The sequence below is a fragment of the Genypterus blacodes genome, unplaced genomic scaffold, assembly GCF_046128005.1.
Source record: "Genypterus blacodes isolate CSIRO-AG114 ecotype Tasmania unplaced genomic scaffold, CSIRO-AGI_Gbla_v1 ptg000104l_1, whole genome shotgun sequence".
Taxonomy (NCBI): domain Eukaryota; kingdom Metazoa; phylum Chordata; class Actinopteri; order Ophidiiformes; family Ophidiidae; genus Genypterus; species Genypterus blacodes.
This window is the reverse complement of record NW_027466908.1, coordinates 1122722-1140971: the sequence shown is the minus strand read 5'-3', so window position 1 is coordinate 1140971 and position 18250 is coordinate 1122722. Positions and strand designations below refer to the sequence as shown.

Sequence of the window (18250 nt, the reverse complement as noted above, 5' to 3'; positions counted from 1 at the left end):
GGAATTTTGGATGAATCTCCATTTCCTCCCTTCACTCCTCCGCCACAGGAAACCCTTCAGCGCCCTGAACCTCTCAGCTGACACCAGCAATTAGACACCAGAAGATGCTCCCCTCTCTGCTCTCAGAGGCAGGAGGGGGTGTGTGTGTGTGTGTAGTAGGTAGGTGGGGGTCCAGTCCCCGCTCGCGGTGTGTGTGTGTGCATACACGTGCAGCTACGCGGTGTTTACGGTGTGTGTGTGTGTGTGTGTGTAAGGGACTGTTCTGTCAACACTTGAGCTGTTCTACTTCAGACGACTCCGTGTCCATGTCAGAGTCACACAGCGAGCGGCCGGTTCGGTCGCTGTCGGGCGACTGTGGGTCCGCCGGCGTGCGAGCCTGTGCCGTGTAGAGTGTGTGTAGCGTGTGCAGCGTGCGCGCCAGTGTGTTGTCCTGGGAGACGTCTGTGCAGGAGTAGAGGCCCAGGTCGGGGAGCTTGGAGTCGCTGCCCTCCGCCGAGTCGCCGCTGAAGTAGAAATCCTCCACGTCCACAAACCACTCGGGCCAGAACCGGCGGCGGATGCGGTCGCAGTACAGGGCCAGGTTGATGAGCTCACCTGCAGGGGGCGGCAGAGAGAGCGGTGGAAAGGTCAGCAAGGTCAAACCACAACATTTCCTTAACTTCTTTCACTTCGGTTGACATTATTCTGCTACTTATACGCATTTTCTTTACTAATTCATATATAATTTCTGTATAAAATGTAAACAAAAAGAGAAGCTAAACTTGCTAACTTAAAACTGCTATTTTTGTCTGAACAGCAGTTTAAAAATCCAAGTATTTACATAGTTGAGTCATGTTTCGAACTAATCAATGAATCCTTTAAGCTCCGTTTGCATGACCTCACCTTTGATGAGCTGCTCCGGCCGTGTTCCTGGCAGCGTCCACATGGCCGGGGCCAGATGACTGAACACGGCCGCGTCCACCGTGGACATCTTAGAGCCCATGATGTATTTTTTATCACCTGAGTGAGTGAGTGAGTGTGAGTGTGAGTGTGAGTGAGAGAGAGAGAGAGAGAGAGAGAGAGAGAGAGAGACACAGAGACACAGAGACACAGAGACACACACACAGAGTCCGATCAGACAGTGTTTTCTCATTTTCACTCCCGTCTGTCACTTCTCTGTAACGACGCCAGCTGGGCCTTGAAATTCAACATGCATCCACATAAAAGCTCAATGTATATATAATGTTTGTGCTGCATCTGTTCACTGTGTATAATGAACATAGAGAGGTTTGTCCTACTGAAGTGTGCTTTCTATTTAAATATCGCTTACATTGCTATTATTAAGGATTTCTGAAAGCTGGTGCCAAAACATACTTTATACGTTGCTGCACTTAATAGTCCTTAAAGTTAAGTTATAACAGCAACAATTATATTTAAACATCATATCAAATGTGTTGACCTAAACAGCTGTAGTAGCAGGTGTTGTAGTACCTACTTTTGACCACCGGGGGTCAGCAATGCACCGTACTGACTTGTTAGCAGCCAGTTTGTTTCACAGTTCCAAAGCATCATGTCCTCAAAATGATAACATCTACTAAAGGATCATGTGGAGCCTTTCGTACCTAACAGGGTGGCCAGGGTGCGCATGTCCTTCTCCATCAGGGCGTAGACCTCCTCCTTGGAGAAACGTCCCATCCCGTGCCCAAACATCTCCCTCTTCACGATGCCGCCGTTCATGTGACTCAGGATCCACTTGAGGAGGTCGCTCAGCGGCCCGCTCACTGACAGCATCTTCTGCGTCTCCTCCAGGTTGTCCACCCACTGACAGTACGCTATCGTCCTGGGATACACACACAGACACAGAAGTGCATTTATAGACACACTTACTGTGCTGCAATGTTAGAACCAGACATTTGTGATAGATTTCATAGTGTAAACATCAAAACAAGCTTATATGACTTCCTCTGCTTCATCTGTGCTGCCAAGGGAACACAAAGTCTGTTTTCCCTCACCAGTAGAAATGCTCCTCCACCATTTTGGTGATGGCACGGGACACTGCCTTCTCCTGCGGCGTCAGGCTCTTGTTGAGGCTCACGCCCAGCCGCTCCTCCAGGAAATCTATAATGAACTCAGAGCCAAACACTTGCTCCTGGTTGTACTCGATCCACGGCATTTTCCCCTGGGGCGAGAGTTTGCCGTCAAAGTAATTCTGCGAGAGGAATAAGAGTAGAAGAGGATCAATTGAAGGGATTTGGAATTTTGGAATAGAAATCTGATACATCGTACTAGAGAACAAGGCGAGTTCTCTCTCTCTCCTCTCTCCTCACCTGGTAGGGCAGGTCCACCATGCGCAAGTAGGTCTCCATCTTAAGGCAGAAGGGGGACAGGGACGGCGCTGCAGTTTTGGGCCTGGAGAACTGGTGGAGTATGATGGCATCCTTAGAGTCCAGCTCTTCCTCCTTCCTGTGTGGAGCAGAAGAGACACAAAGCTGCATCACAACCAGAGGAAGAGAAAACAACACACATTTGACATAAACAGAGAATGTCAGTGTGTCTGAGGCCTCGTGGTGAGGTTCTATTATTAGAATGAGACTGTCAGATGATTTAATCAATCGGATGATCTGCGAGTAACAACACCCGGAGGGGAAACGCAATGTCACAATAATACAGCGGCTCCTCTGTGTGTGGAGTCACGGGGCGCTGCTGGGGAAAACAGCGATGAAGTCTCGTGAGAGTGAAGAGGAGCTGTCCACTCCTCACAGTGCTGAAACGGCGAAACGACGCGTCAGCTTCTTTGACAGCTGGGGTGACCGCTGAGTGCGCGAGGAGACAGGATACGGAAAAAGAAACGAAAGGAAAAGGCGTGAATGGAGAGATGGAAAATGAATCAGAGAGAGAGAGAGAGAGAGAGGAAAGAGAGAAAGAGAGAGAGAGAGAAAGAGACGCAGCATTCAACGCCAAAACAACAGCGTCAGTAAAAACATAAATCGCGTTGTCGTTTCTGTTTATTTCTATAAACAGACATGACATCATACATGTTTCACCTCCGTTGTCTCGACCTTGCTGTATCTATAGTGTGTGTGTGTGTGTGTGTGTGTGTGTGTGTGTGTGTGTGTGTGTGTGTGTGTGTGTGTGTGTGCGTGTGCGTGTGTGTGTGTGCGGCCTTCCTGTGTAGCAGCAGTGACGCTGGACTGCAGGAAACCTGAGACGCCTGATGGAGAACAACAGACTCGGTCAACCAGACCTCCATCCTGCCGAGGAGGAGGAGGAGCTCTATGAATGGATGAAACACGCTTTGATCTATAAAATAATCATTTAATTCTAAACTCGGTAGCCAGGGGTAACGAGCAGGGTTCGCTTCACGCGCATAAAGGGGTCTGACAGCAGCTGCATTGTGTAGAGGGATGTGTGTGTGTGTGTGTGAAGAGAGAGGAAGCAAAACATGGACCTGTAGGCCCACGCGTCCTTCACACACACACAACTGAATGTCACAGTGACATGAAGCCTCAATCCGTCCATGCAAAGCAGCTGAACAACGCAAACAGACAACATGATGACGATAATGAGCCATTAAATCTGTTCAACCCTTTGAATGAGCAAAGACACTAACCAGAGCTGTGTGTGTGAGAGGGAATAGGGGTGGGGGTAAATGGAAACCCGTCGTTACATCACAGCCCCCCCGCTCCCCTATTCTCCACCGGCTCCGCTCTCACCCCGCCCAACCTGACAGCATTGAAGTGAAATCAAAGCCCAATGAAAGTGAACCTGAGCTGGAAGAGCAGAGCAACAAAACAACCCCAAAATAAACACACAACACACAAAGCTGAGCCGGGTTCAGGTGGAGGTCTAAAGCCTGACCCCCCTGACGGCCTCTGTGTTGTCGGTACCTGATGACCAGCAGTTCGTGCAGCAGATAAGCGGCGGCAGCGAGCAGAGCTCCTCCGGTCAAATACAGCGTTTTCCGCCACCACGAGTCCGAGCCCAGAGCGGACATGATCCCGCCGTAGTCCTGCAGGGGGTAGGCGATGATGTACCCATAAAACGAGAGCTGCTCATCGGAGCCCGGCAGGCCGGAGGAGAAGCTCTGGTTCCGGCCAAGATCAACCACACACGACCGCGTCCAGGCGAAGCCGACGCGCCAGTACATGCTCTCTGTCTCCGGCCTCTTTCCGCCTCACTTTGGCAGCTCGGGGCTTCATCAGTGGAGGCTTCATGGGTGCACGGGGCTGCAGGCGCCGGGCGCGGAAAGAGAGAGGCCGGCGGCCCGCGGCATCCTGCCCGGAGCTTGTCCCCGCAGCGGGGTCGACATCCTCCGCAGCCCGCTCGGAGCCTGATAGTCCTACTGCTGGCCTCCTGTCTCCGTCAAGGTAGACGACGAAACAAATATGCATTCCGGTTGGACCTTTCAAAATAAAAGCACATTCGAGCACATGAGGGACATTTTGTAAAAAGCAGTTTATCACAAATTACATCACAAGTTTCATACTATTAATATCCTCACCACTAATAATAATGCTAATAGTAATAAGGTACCATTGTAGCTTAGTGTAACTTCTATGTAACTATTCATATGGAGATAATCGTCGTTACATATAATCAAACATGATATATTGAAAATGATTCCATCGCTTTTCTACTTGATTACAGATCAATCTGTGTGTACACTCGACACATTACAGCTGTAAAACCTAATATTGGGTAATATTTTATTTTGAAGTCAAACTGCTCCAGCTTCCAGTATTGATCCCTGCTGCTATTTCTGTCTGGCTTTACGCAGCCACAGTGACGTCAAACAGACCGGCGCTTCTTTCTTTTTTTCTTCTATCAATTCCAAGCGGTCACATAACACTTTACTTTGACTGTAAAACACCGGTTACACTTAATTTCCTCCAAGCTTCCTGTAAATTCAACCTCTCCTTTATGAGAGCTACACAGGCTTGTTCGTTGTTTCTGCCACTAGGGGTCCTACTACGCCTGCTGTATTGGACTTACATTGGCGTTTGGTTTTGCTCTCCAGTTTGACTTTGGCTTCTTCATCATCTCGGATTCCCCAAAGCTCTCCAGCGTTCATCACTGCAGAGCTGCTGAAGGCGACATCACCACTTTGTTTTGCACACAATAGATTTTATTACCACAAAAGACTTTCCAAAAATGATATTCAAGTAATCAAAATGATTTTAGGAATTGTTTTTACAAGAACAAACGAGGATCATTCGATGGCTACGCCCCCTTTGTGGGAGGAGCCTGCTGAGGGAGACCCAGGCTGCATCTACATCTGTGATTCACCTCTGACCTTCTCACTGGATGTGGCAGTTACACGAGGGTCTTTACCGAGCCGATTACACACACACAGATGGAGGTCTGAGGAAACAGTGTGAAGATGCGTCCAGCTGATGACATCATCGCTCTCTAACAGACACCTTACAGCTCCGGGAGGGGACAGTGTGCTCCTAAGAGGGGGGTTCTCAATAACCAGCAGCTTTTCATTTCTAAGGCTTTCAAGCACCTTGATCGGAGAGTACACACACACACACACACACACACACAAATATGGAGACATCTACAGGTATACGCACAGAAACATTGCCACAGTTTCATGATTAAACAGATGTTGGGAGGAAGATAAAAGCATAAGAACGTACTAAAGCCTGGCTGACTAACCTGCTTTGCCTTTAAGACAGTGCTGCAAAAAAGCTTTGGACTAATTACAAATAAAAAAACTCAACAGAAAAAAGCTGTACACTTTACATGATTCTACTGAACAGCAGAATAAATGAAATGTAATAAAATGAAGAAGAAGCTTTGCAGCGGGCAAACAGGAACCAAACTGGGCCATGATCAAGACTGACGAGGAGGAGAGAGAGAGTCAAAACAAAGAAGGAAAAAAAAAATTAATATAACTATCGCTCTATTTACAAGTCAGGAGAGGAGAGGGCGGAAAGGCGGCTGTCGGGATTGTTAACAGTAAAATATTGTGTTCAAAGAGCTTACACACACACACACACACACACACACACACACACACACACACACACACACACACACACACACACACACACACACACACACACACACACACACACACACACACACACACACACACACACACACACACACACACACACACACACACACACACACACACACACACACAGAGAGAGAGAGAGAGAGAGCTCGGGATCAAGTTTTCTCAAATCCCAGGGAGCTCCGTATCGCACCACTTGCTCCCCGGGGCTGTTTCAAGGATGCCAGGATCGTCACAGGGACGCCGAGCCAAGTGTTCCTGCACCGGAGCGCTCGCACAGTCGCTCTTCCTCCCCACCCTCATATCCCTCAGTTTTTAGTTCATTTCAAGTCTGGAACGGAGTTGAATAACCTTGATAGACACAAGTGCTTGGCATCTGTGGCCACGCCCCCAAAGTGATGGGAGGAGGGGAGGAGGGGAGGGGTGGAGGTGTGGCCTTCTTTGGGGAGGTGGGGTGGGGGGGGGATGTTATCGCTAGGACTGACTGTAGGAGTTGCTTTGGTTCCCATTGGAGCTCTGGTCACTCTCACTAGAAGAAGCACAAACCAAAGGAGACATGGGTGTTAGGAAGGAGACTGCAGCGTCTGAGCCTGACTGATTCGTCCAGCCAATCACAGTTTCCTGAGTGTGGAAAGTGGGTTGTACCTGTTGGGAGGCGGCTTGGGTTTGGGCATCTTGTTCAGCACAGCAGCGATCTCCTTCCTGTCATCGAAGTTCTTCCACTGGTCGTAAAGCTTCAGGATGACGCGGATGATCTCTAGGATCTGTGACAGGAAACACAAAAGCATTTTAGCTCATTTTAACGGACGATTCGGGCCACATCTGTCTCTTATCAACTCAAATGAAACCAATTACTTACTTTATCCATATCCACAGAGAGCTCAGCAAACCACTGCCTGGCATCCTTCTGCTGCACCACGCAGGCAACATGCAGACAGGCTGACAGAGAGAGAGAGGAAATGATCAGATTAGGTCTCATCCGGCTGGTTAGCACTGTAAGTGCGTTACGTAGCAGCAGGTCTCACCCAGGGCGATCATGAAGGGCGGGTAGAGCAGACACAGATCTGTCCTGTACGTGTCGTTCACTATCCGCCTGGTACAAAAAGGCAGAAATACTGAATGTGTGGCGTCTCATTACACACTGACTGACTGACGGTGTAGAGCACAGACATCATGACGTACCAGGCCAGAGGCAGCAGCATGTCCTCCTGTCCCATGTCCTGCACATACTGCAGCAGAGGTCTGTAGGGGTGATACACGATCAGGCAGCAGTCCTGAAACACAACGTGAGACAGGAGTGAGAGGATGAAGCCAGGAGCCCATCGGGGCCGACCACGGTTTGAGTTCTGTCCACTCACCATCAGCTCCAGAAGGTAGAACTCACACTCCAATATCTGTAATAACACACACAAATCATATTTACACATTAAACAACTTGCAGCGCCACACAGCTGATAGAGTAAACTGAAACTCCATTATCTGCTCTGTTTGCATTCATCTGACTGAAATCTGAGGTCACTTCAAACGCACTTACAGGCACTTAAGAGGAAAATAAAAAGAGACAACATCTTAGATGGTCGTAAACAACAACTGATTGATCCTAAAAAGGAGCAAGACTACGAACTGTGGATTCTTTAAAATGGAGGCAAGCAAGTGAAAGATCAGAGACAAACTGGGACATTTGAGTCAAACTAAAGCTTTTTTAGTGTGAAAACCTGAAGGGGACTTTGTGTGACTTTGGGGGTGCAGTCTGTTATTGTGGGGTCCCCTTGCCAGCGTGGCTCTGTGTCGCTATGCCAACAGCTGGGACATGATGAATGATGTTTGTGACTCTCGGCCGCCTGTCATCTTACCCTCCACCGTGTGAACCGCTCCCTCTGTTTATCGCCCCACGGTGACGCGCTATAAATAATAGTTTACACCGTTTCCCGGACAGGCGGCATGTAAGGACGGCCGCAGTGACGTACCCCCGGGCGACTCTGCGGGGGACTGGAGGAGGCGCACGTGGTCTGGCGGCTCGCCCGCAGCCCCCGCCCGCCTACCATAGCAACGGGGTTTCTGGCGGCGGCATGTGAACATTAGCTGTGGAATCTGGCGCATTGGTCGGCACTGACATGGCAACACTGCGGCACACACGGCAGAGGGTTCATGCAGCGCTGTAATGTAGCAGCTTAGTGCATAAATAACTTTGTAAAGGAAACAGGAAAACAATAAGGATGATTAATAACTCCGTCAATCTACAGATGTGTGCGTATTAGAAAGATTTCACTGCTGAATTATACAACTCCGAGCCGAGTTCCTCTCTGGTATCAGGTGTCTAACCCACCCCTGACCTCCGACCTCCTACACAAACTCCCTTGTTAGGCTCTTGTTGTCGTCATCGTGTGATCGGATCAAGCTTTCATTGCACTTCAGCGGCTGGAAGTTGAAGGTGGATTCACAAATGCTGTTCTTACTCACAGAGGTACAGGAAGTTACTTACATGGTTCATTCTGTAAGGGAATTCCTTTGGGAACGCGTAGGAGAACCTCGTTTTCACTGTGAGAGGGGACAGAGAAGGAAAACTGATCAGCTGTTTGGTCAAACACAAAGAGAGCTGAGTGAGTGTGGACACGTACACACAGACGTGGCCGCAGAGATCAGCCGGGTGTTGGAGACGACGCCAAACTCCTACAAAGACAAAGGGTTAGAGGTCAGATTCAGGCTGAAGCTTCTGGGTTAAAGTCCCAAAGCTTTGTGAGCACAAGCGTTTCCATACCTCGACTTTTGAAGCCAGGAACACACAGGTGGGAGCCATGAGCACCGGGTCGATACTCTTCAGTGAATACCTGCAAACACATCGGCTCCTTTAAGTGAGCTAATCCAGACGACACCAGAGATCCTGAAACTCTGACACATCCCAGCTCCGCCTCGGCCTTACCTGGCATAGAAACGTTTGAAGTAAACGGTTGCCGTGGCGATGACCTGCTGCCTGAGCTTTAGGTGTTCCCCTAAAGCCTGAATGACTGAGACACACACACACACACACACACACACACACATCAACCATGAGTCATTTATCTTTAACATTATCAGTATAATAAAATGTTTCCATACTCGTACACATAGCGCTGTAATATAACTACATAATATGACGTAATAAATAACAACGAGAGTTTAAATCTGAACCATTAGCAAAGAAGATCTGCAGCTTCCAGTATTCTTCTTCTGTGAGGAACTTGAGGTCCTTCTGTCGCTCCTTCATCAGGTCCTGTTTGTCCAGGACCCACTGCAGACTTTGATACAGAAGATAAACAACGTCACCGAAGTTTAAACCTTAATTTACGACGATTCTGTAAACTGTTTATAAAAAACTAGCGGACAGAGATTGGAGATCGATATCAGGAATTAGAACAATCGCTTTCCCACACAGGACAATATAACGTGAAGATTTATAATCTACTTTAACAGTTCCATATTGTTTATTGCTTTTCTTATCATGCTTTTATTCATTTAAATCTTCCACCGTAGCTCGATACACTATTAGCATCACTTGTGCTAACGCACAGCCGCGGCTAGGCCTCACAACAAAGACGAAACTTTACTAAATAAAGACGGAATTATACAAACTGTCATGAAAACTTACTAGTGTGAACTTTGCCAGAAGTTTCCCGCCATGTCGGAGCAGCTGAGGTAGAGATTTAAACTTTAAAATGATATTTCTTTACAGTTAAACAGTGGAACAGAATGTGGAACAGAATGCTAAGCGATCACGAGTGTAACACGGAAACTACCCCGGCGAAGAACAGCGAGCTGGAAGAATCGTTCCGCTAGTTAATAACGGGGGTATGTTGTTTACGTCATCATAGATCTATCGATCGATCGATCGATCGATAGATAGATAGACGTGTGTGCTTTAATACTTTGACCCCATTATGAAAAAGTGAAACACATGAACATGACCTCACGCCTCATCACTCCCAATGACAACACACTGTCCACTCACATAGGCACGCATATGCACACGCACACACAGGTGCACACACACAGCTGCAGCCAGCATTGTTTCTATATGATGACGTTGAAGATGTCCTGATTTTGTTTAGTTTTTTTGTTTCAAAAACCCCATATTAAATGAATGAATGAGCAGAGGAATGCATGAACTTTCTGTTGTAATGACTTAATTTCTTGACATAACTGTGATAGATGTTTGTAAGAACCATCACCCTGGGTTGGGAAGGTTCAACATTCCTCTCCAGTGGTGGGGAGGGGCTGGCTAAAGCGAGCCTTGGTTTGCCTATATAAAGGTCCCAGACACACACTTGAGGATGTGAGTGATCAAGTCTCAGCCGTCAAGTTAAGTTGCAGAAGTAAGAGGAAGGTCAACATGAGCCGCAGCCCAGAGAGGATGTCTTCATACCGCCGTCATTTCGAGGGCACCATGGCCGCACCCCTCGCTTACCAGGTCCGGGTGTCCAGTCCCTCTCCCACCCGCATGGACATTCGCCAGCGCTCAGTCAGCTACAACAGAAGTGGCGGGTCCCTGGGGCGCAAGACCCTCTCCAATAAGGCTCGCATGGCCAGGTGGGTAATGTACCACTCTATGGGCGCAAAATAAAAATGGAAATATATGCATATATATGAATAGAATCTTAGCCGTTAATTGACGACTTTCTGGTGCTGCCACCAGCAGTTCGAGCATGGGGGCGTTGTGCTTCAATATGTCCATGGGGCTCGGGCCCAAACTGGACCTGGATGCAGCCGCAGCAGAGAACCAGGCCTTCATGGTAACTCGGACCAATGAGAGGCAGGAGATGGTGGTCCTCAATGACCGCCTGGCTGCGTACATCGAAAAGGTAAGAGTTGTTTTGACATTTGAACTCTGAACTCTTTGTGTCTTCAGATCATAACATTATCATTCAATTCAATTACTGTATATACGTATAGTCTATTCTTCCTCCATAGGTGCGCACACTTGAGTCCAAGAATAAGCTGCTGGAGGCCGAGATCGAGGCCCTGCAGGGTCGCTTTGTGACCTCCGGGCTCAGGCAGCTGTATGAGTCCCAGCTGAAGGAGCTCAACAGGGTTGCTGATCAAATGAAGGTCCAGAGGGTGAGAGAAGCTGCAGCTCATGACCACAACACTTTAAGATGATAGCTGATGGTTTCTGTCAGGTGTGCTGTGCTCCATTTCCCAATCTAACCCCTGCGTGCTGGCTGTGGTCTCTTTAGGATATAGCTTTGGGTTCCAAGGATGCCATGGCGGCCCAACTGGACATGCTGAAGGGCAAATATGACGACGCTGTGGATGCCAGGAAGAAGACAGAGCTCAGCATTGAGAAATTCCGTCCGGTGAGAAAGCAGATTATTGTAGCGAGGAAGTAAAACAAATGAGCTTTACTTTTGTCTAAACATCCAATCGTATGTGTTTGTCTATCCAAGGATGTGGACAAAGCAACTTCGGCACGCATTGCGCTGGAGAAGCAGTTGGAGAATCTGCAGGTGGAGCTGGCCTTCCTGCAGCGAGTTCACAAGGAGGTAACACACACACCTCTGTCCACCCAACCATTAATCTGTAGTGTTAGAGAGTAAGTGGCTGATGGCCTGCATGCCTTTCATTATGCTGTGACATGCTAAACCTAACTGACATGTAGATGGATGGAGTAGGTAAACAGGGCAATTGTCATCTTAGTGCAAAGGATGCATAACATAATGTGTGTATGACCACAGCAGAGAATGTATGTCAGTTTAAGAGCTTGTAGTTGTTCTTGTAATTGTGCTCTTTAAAGTGCTGCATTAGTCACTGTGTTCCCTGATTGTGGTTGAAAGGAAATAGAGGAGCTGGTGCAGCAGGTTTACTCTGCAGCTGCCCGGGTGGACATGACGTTTGGACTCCCGGACCTGTCTTCAGCTCTCCAACAGATCCAGTCCCAGTATGACAGCATCGCCGCCAAAAACCTACAGGTACAAAGTTCCTCCTCCTGCTCCTCCTGTGATGTCACCCAGCAAATACCACACACACCAGAACATTGCTTTAGCAGTTACATATAGGAATAATAATCATATTTTTTGGTGATTCTGCAGGAAATGGATTCGTGGTATAAGACAAAGTTCCAGGACCTGAGCAGCGCCTCCACCAAACACGTCGACACGGTGCGAAGTGTGAGAGATGAAATCGCAGGTTACAAGAAAAACGTGAGTTTGGATTCTCTCTCTTATTCTGTCCCCTGGAGTGTTGACACTAGCATAAGCAATATATCTGTCTGTGTGTGTGTGTGTGTGTGTGTGTGTGTGTGGTTGTGTGTGTGTGCAGCTACTCAACAAGGGACGTGAACTAGATGCACTGAAGACAAAGAATGAGTTTTTGGAGGCTCAGATTCGTGACGCGGCACAGAAATACAAGAAAGAAGAAGATGGCCTACAGGCAAGTGAAGGCCTAATTAGAAATGGGATTAGAAGTTTAATCATGATTATGAATATGCACTCTGGGTATTTGAAGCATATTGTTAATGAATAGGATATATGGTTGTAAGGCATCTTCTGATTATTGCTCTATGACCCAATCAACGTTTCTTCCACAATGCTGTTGTATTGTGCCAATGCAGGCTCGCATAGAGGCCATTAACCTGGACCTGAAGGTAACCAAAGACAAGATTGCACTGCTGCTGCGAGAATACCAGGAGCTGCTGAATGTAAAGATGGCTCTGGAGATTGAGATCACTACCTACAGGTAAACTAACCCCTGTCCTCTTGGTTTGGACTGGAATCCTCAGGTTTGGTTTTATTCCGATGCTCATTCTACCTCCTCTACCTTATGTTCACTTCTCAGGAAGTTGATCGAGGGGGAGGACAGCCGTCTGGCCTGCATGGTGCAGAACTTGTCCCTGTTTAAAGGCTTGCAGCTCACTGCCGGCGTCACTTCACAATCAGCAGCCACTGTGGCTCCAGTGATGGCCGCTGATAAGGCCGCACCAGAGAGCCAGGCGGACACGGACGAACAGGCCACCGAGATGTCCGAGAGGAAGACCGTCCTCATAAGGTATAGAGGGTGATTTCAGTGCAGAGCGTCCTTGAGTCTGAATTCTTCTTAATCATGTTTCTCCATTTGTTGCCCCTTTATCCCAGAACAGTTAAGACAGACAAGGACGCCTACGAGAGCAACACAGAGGAGCGAACCATCCTCATCTCTGGGGCCGCCGATGAGAACGAAGAAGAATAGGACCCCGACTCTTCAATATATGCTGATACTGATACTAATACCTGAGGTCCCGTTTAGTTTAGAAAATGCAGATATGAGCTCATTAGACAGAAGTAAGAAAGAAATTCCAATAGTTTGCTAATTGAAAAGAAGTCCTGTATGTATCTGACACGTAGACCCTTCCTGCTCTTTAACCTCTCAGCTTCCTACTGCATCTCTACGAGCTTTTAATCCTCCTGTACGTCACTGAAAGTAACCAAATAAACAGCAAGCATCCTAGTTGTGGTTCTCATGGGTGTTTTGTGTTCATTAGACAGACAGAGATTGAGACTTCACTTGATTCAGATGTGACTCTGATTTCAACAGTTTAAAAAGCAAGAATTTACATGATTCACTTTAGGATACATAAACATTCCAGTTAGTTTAAGACAAAATACAGTTAAAATCTTTCAAATGTAATCTTGTAAGATCTCATGATGTCATCTTTGTAGCTTAATTTCCTCTCTTGTGTATTTCCTCCATTTACAAAGACATACAAAGAGAGTTATACACAGAAATAGTAACAAAAATCCAGTACCATGTGCAATTAACAGTATAAAATCAGTTGGCAGCTCACCAGAAGACGGACATGTGCTGAAATCACAGCTTTCACCTTCAAACAAACCCAACATTAAACGACATGTGCAGTGCAATTGTGAGACGTGAGTCTAGTGCAAAGGTTTGGGTTCGTCTCCCACCCCGGCAGCCAGGCGGTGCACAGCCAGGCTGACTTCATGTGCGAGGTCGTCAGCGCTCTCCTGAAACCAAACATCACACATCAGATGTGTTGAAAGCAAAGGAAGGAAACTAAAAGCAAAAATAGATAGAATGGAAGATACATGGGGGCAAACTCTCACCTGAGTGTGTGCCTCTGCGTAAACCCGGACCACATCCTCGGTGCCGGAGGGTCTGACGAAGGAGCGGCCCAGTTTGTACTTCTTCACTATGCCGTCGATGGCTTCCTGCAGCCCCGCCGGGCTCACCACACGTCTCTCTGCGTCGGTTGTGTCGATCACCCTCCGGTCTGACACCTGCAGAACAGAGTCATGTACAACTATAACCACATATACATACATACAACTGCACTGATATGAGGAAGGATTGAGCTCCTCTTCTTCTGCACAAGACACTGAAACTCGAGCAGGGGTAAGGATCAGGATCGCCACACCCACTGGGGGTCGATTACAAGGACTTTTCAAAGACGATCGAGTTCTCTTCTGTTAAACGTGATGCACCCACAGACACATTGTTGTTAGATCAAGAAATGAATTCAAACTACAACTCCAATACCAATAATACCACCAACAGCTAGAATAATAACACATTTCCCTTTAGATCCATCTAGATAAATGTAAGCAGACCTTGACTTTCAGTTGTCTGTTGGGCAGATCGCTGTAGATTGCGTCCCACTGCTGCACGGTCAAACCCTTAATGGCGAGTATCGCTTCGATCAGCAGCATGTCAGAGATGGCGTCACCCACAGCCTGTAGAGACAAGAGAAGCAATACGGCCTCACACACCTCCCCTCACACACACACACACCCGCACAGCTGCAGGGTTTATAAGAAGGTTGAATGTGTGTCCACCTGGTTGATGACGTTCATGGTGTTTTGCAGCAGGAGAGCGGCTCTCTTCCTCTCGTCGTTGGCGTTGGCGTCCTGAGCGAGCTGCTGGATCGTCTCCTCAGCCGCCTCGCTGAACACAACCTGGATGCAACACGCAATCACGTCACACACCGATACCACCAATATGAGTGTGCGCGCGTGTGTGTGTGTGTGTGTGTGTTTTACTCACAGTTCCGTGGCCGTTGGCCTCAAAGTACACACCTACATCAAACTCCTTTGCAGCATGGTGGAGGTGCTTCACTCCAGTTTTGGTACAAGTCACTGTTACCTAAATCACAGAAACATGTTTGAGCACAAAGTCCTACCAATAAGGACATGATAAGAATCTCCTTCAAAGCCGTTTTACAGCTGCGTGGCCTTTAACTTCACCTTCAAAGTGTTCTCCATATAGCGAGTGGAGCTTCCATTGGCATAAGCAGTTTGTACCACAGCTATCTGCAGGTCCAGGCCAGCCTACAAGTGAACAAGCAGACGTAAACATGGGAACCTGTGAGTGTTACTGCCCGTCTGTGTGTGTGTGAGTGCTAGTTTACCTGTGTGAGCAGCTCTTTGAGGAAGGTGCTGATGAGTGTAGCTATCTTGTCTCCGTCCAGCAGGTGAAACTTCCCTTCAGAGTCGGTGTAGTAGTAAACGATGCGGTCGGCGTCGCCGTCAAACGAGCAGCAGCGTTCCCCTGCTGCGACCTCAACACCTTTATGTGTGACAGAGACAGAGAGAGGAGATGAGAGGAGAGGAGAGGATAGGAGAGGAGCACAACCATCCTGCTCACACAGTATCTCCTTAAATAATGTTGTGTAATGATTCTATATCATAAATAACAGTTTACAAAGTTATGGCGGCTGAAGGTGGTCATGTGTTAAGCAGTTGCTGATCAACAGTCTCCACCTTGTGGTCGAGCTCTGCATCTTTGATTTCACAGACGGGTCCAAAGTCATTTTGACACCCGGCTTAATGTGTCAAATGTAAGTAATAAGCATGTGTGTGTGTGTGTGTGTGTGTGTGTGTGTGTGTGTAAACTTTAGACGGGTTACCAAGCTCAGTGTGCTCTTGTGAAATACATTGATGAACCTGTGTCATTATTGCTTGTACTGTGTCAGCAGAGATGAGATGAAATGATTAAAAGCGGCTGACGACTGAGCATTGACCGCACTATTTAACCACTTAAGTGCTGAATTCAAAGTCCAGTCAGACTGCGGTGTGGAGCCCAGATACTCAGTCGCACCTGTCGGTGGTTTCTGCTGCACTTTGACAAAGTCGGCTCCACACTGGTGATTGAGCTTCCCGCTGGTGCAGTCGTTGAAGAGGGAAACCTGCAGCTCCGCCTTCAGGTGGCGCTCTATTTCACGCAGCTTCGGGGCTCCGACGCCGTTAGCACCGTCCACACAGAGGTGCTTCTGGTCATCTGTGCGGTTAGACGCCTTACAGAGGCAAGAAGGGCAAACTCAGTGGATTGATGGGTGCACAATGGTGCAAAGAGTCAAGTAAACACAGTCTATGTCTCTTACGTTCTTGGTGAGCTGGATGAAGGCTCGACTCAGTTTGTTGTAGTATCCCTCCACCGTGGCCTCTCCGTATTTACCCTGAGTGTTCTGACAGCAGACCATGTAGTGGAGCTGCGGCGTGGTGACTAATCCATAATCTGATAGGAACAGAGAAGAGATTAATCAGAAAAGGAAAACAACAACAAACGAATACATTCACTCTCATATTAAGAAGTATTAGTTTGATTACCTTTGCTGTGGCCTCCATGTGCAGCCACACCATCCAGCACGGCCTGCGACAGGCTGGAACTGCTGCTCCTGGAGATACAGAGCAGAATGGAAGTGAAAGGATGTAAAGATCAACACTAGATTATCACTACTGTGCTACATGATGTCATACAAGTGAAGCTGAGCGTCAGGGACACACGCTTGATGATGTGACTTTATACTTTGTGTACCTGGTGTCTTTGCCCACAAACACGTTGGCCTGCTGGCTCATGTTGATGGCTTCCTTCTCTATAACGGCCTTCAGCGCTGCGAGCAGATCCTCCTGTTCTGCGTTGGCCAGCTGCGTGGCGTAGGCCTCCCACTCAGGCTTCAACATCTCCCCCATGGGGTCAATCAGCTTCACGCCATTGTCCTCCTACGCCAAAGCAAACAAGCGACAGAAGAATGAAGACAAGTTGAACAGTAGTCCTGCATGTTCTGATCTGCTGAGGACACACCCAGATTTCTCTCTCTGACCTCAGGGTTGTGTGAAGCCGTAACCATGACTCCTATCACAGCTTTGGTATTTCTGGAGCGAAGTGCTGCCAACAGACCCATCCGGTACATAACGTGGTCCAGCTGCGTGGCGTTGGTCCTGAAGCCGGCGGTGCCGTACTGCAGGACCAGGCCAGCAGGTTTAGGGTGCAGACTGGACTGCTGCAGCACCGCCTCAAACTCAGCCATAACTGAAACAGCAGACATCAAAACAACACATTTACCTTTAGATTTAAAGGGAAACTTATTTTTCAGATATATTTCATTCAATCTTAGTGAAGAAAATCCACAAACAAATCCAGTTAATCAATGCAGAGTAATGCAGACGTGACATGGACGAGGGCAAAGTTAATAACTAACTGCAGCTCTAATCTGTCGACCATTAAAGAGATAAGCTCCATAAACTGCAGCATATTCACGGAAGCTCTTAAATACTCTACAAAATCTATGAACTCTGTCAAAACACAACATCAATCGGTGAATCCCAGGCCGGATATCAAATACGTCACTGTGTCGTAACTAACGCGGCCATCGCGCCTGTAAAATAGTTATCTATTAAACTTACTGATTTGAATGTTTTGGAAGTAGCACAAACGCAGAGCAGCCGGGAAGACGCTTCCTGTTTCGAGTCCTGGCGACGTGGCTTCACTTCCGCGTAGGTCACCTGACCCAAATGGCTCCTTGTGATTGGTCCGCTTCCCTTCCCGATACAAACCACGGAGGGACGCGACAATCGCTCCAATTTACGGCCCTACGAAGGAATTGGCGTTTCTTAATCAGTTAATATTCCTCGTTAATGCATTTCACAATAATATGATAAATAAATAAATAAGTTAGATTTAAATAAATAATAGATGTAATAAAGTAAAATTGCTGCTTACTTTTTGGTGCATTTTGGAGATTATTTAAAAAAATATATGTCAGTTAAGCCTTTTTTTCTCCCTTACTTAGGCTCTAGTCTCGATTCATTTTACTGTTTCTCATACTCCGCTAATGTGGGTATAATATATCTATATATCATGATGATATATTTGATCTTATAGTTTAAAGCATTATGGATTATGTGCATATATGAGATCCACCTTCCCGTCGTGCCTTTGCGTGTTTTGCGTGACAGAACCGCTCCACTCAGCACCGCACAGGCTCCAGTCACGTTCCTATTT

The 18250-nt window shown here is 47.5% G+C and overlaps 4 protein-coding genes across 4 annotated transcripts; 1 reads left to right on the top strand and 3 right to left on the bottom strand.

The window, feature by feature from the left end:
- faxca (failed axon connections homolog, metaxin like GST domain containing a) lies at positions 1-4338 on the bottom strand. The gene is made up of 6 exons (XM_076160103.1): positions 3867-4338; positions 2307-2442; positions 1992-2188; positions 1602-1819; positions 883-999; positions 1-594 (listed from the first exon to the last, which is right to left on the bottom strand). The coding sequence occupies exons 1-6, from the start codon at positions 4124-4126 to the stop codon at positions 266-268; spliced, it is 1257 nt and encodes a 418-aa protein (XP_076016218.1). The 5' UTR covers positions 4127-4338; the 3' UTR covers positions 1-265.
- Positions 4339-6025: 1687 nt separating this feature from the next.
- Positions 6026-9778, bottom strand: ccnc (cyclin C). Its single transcript, XM_076160238.1, has 12 exons — positions 9630-9778; positions 9173-9279; positions 8925-9009; positions 8763-8832; positions 8623-8674; positions 8487-8542; positions 7363-7398; positions 7187-7278; positions 7030-7097; positions 6864-6943; positions 6650-6768; positions 6026-6533 (listed from the first exon to the last, which is right to left on the bottom strand). The coding sequence occupies exons 1-12, from the start codon at positions 9659-9661 to the stop codon at positions 6479-6481; spliced, it is 852 nt and encodes a 283-aa protein (XP_076016353.1). The 5' UTR covers positions 9662-9778; the 3' UTR covers positions 6026-6478.
- Positions 9779-10370: 592 nt separating this feature from the next.
- ngs (notochord granular surface) lies at positions 10371-13201 on the top strand. Its single transcript, XM_076160231.1, has 11 exons — positions 10371-10567; positions 10674-10839; positions 10949-11095; positions 11215-11334; positions 11425-11520; positions 11812-11946; positions 12067-12177; positions 12296-12406; positions 12588-12712; positions 12812-13021; positions 13108-13201. Exons 1-11 carry the CDS (start codon positions 10371-10373, stop codon positions 13199-13201), a joined length of 1512 nt encoding a protein of 503 aa, XP_076016346.1.
- A 315-nt stretch (positions 13202-13516) lies between these two features.
- Positions 13517-17725, bottom strand: pgm3 (phosphoglucomutase 3). The gene is made up of 13 exons (XM_076160228.1): positions 17653-17725; positions 17070-17278; positions 16784-16968; positions 16576-16643; positions 16350-16483; positions 16067-16262; positions 15378-15535; positions 15214-15297; positions 15014-15112; positions 14806-14925; positions 14581-14703; positions 14077-14250; positions 13517-13977 (listed from the first exon to the last, which is right to left on the bottom strand). Exons 2-13 carry the CDS (start codon positions 17274-17276, stop codon positions 13888-13890), a joined length of 1638 nt encoding a protein of 545 aa, XP_076016343.1. The 5' UTR covers positions 17277-17278; positions 17653-17725; the 3' UTR covers positions 13517-13887.
- Positions 17726-18250: the final 525 nt, after the last annotated feature.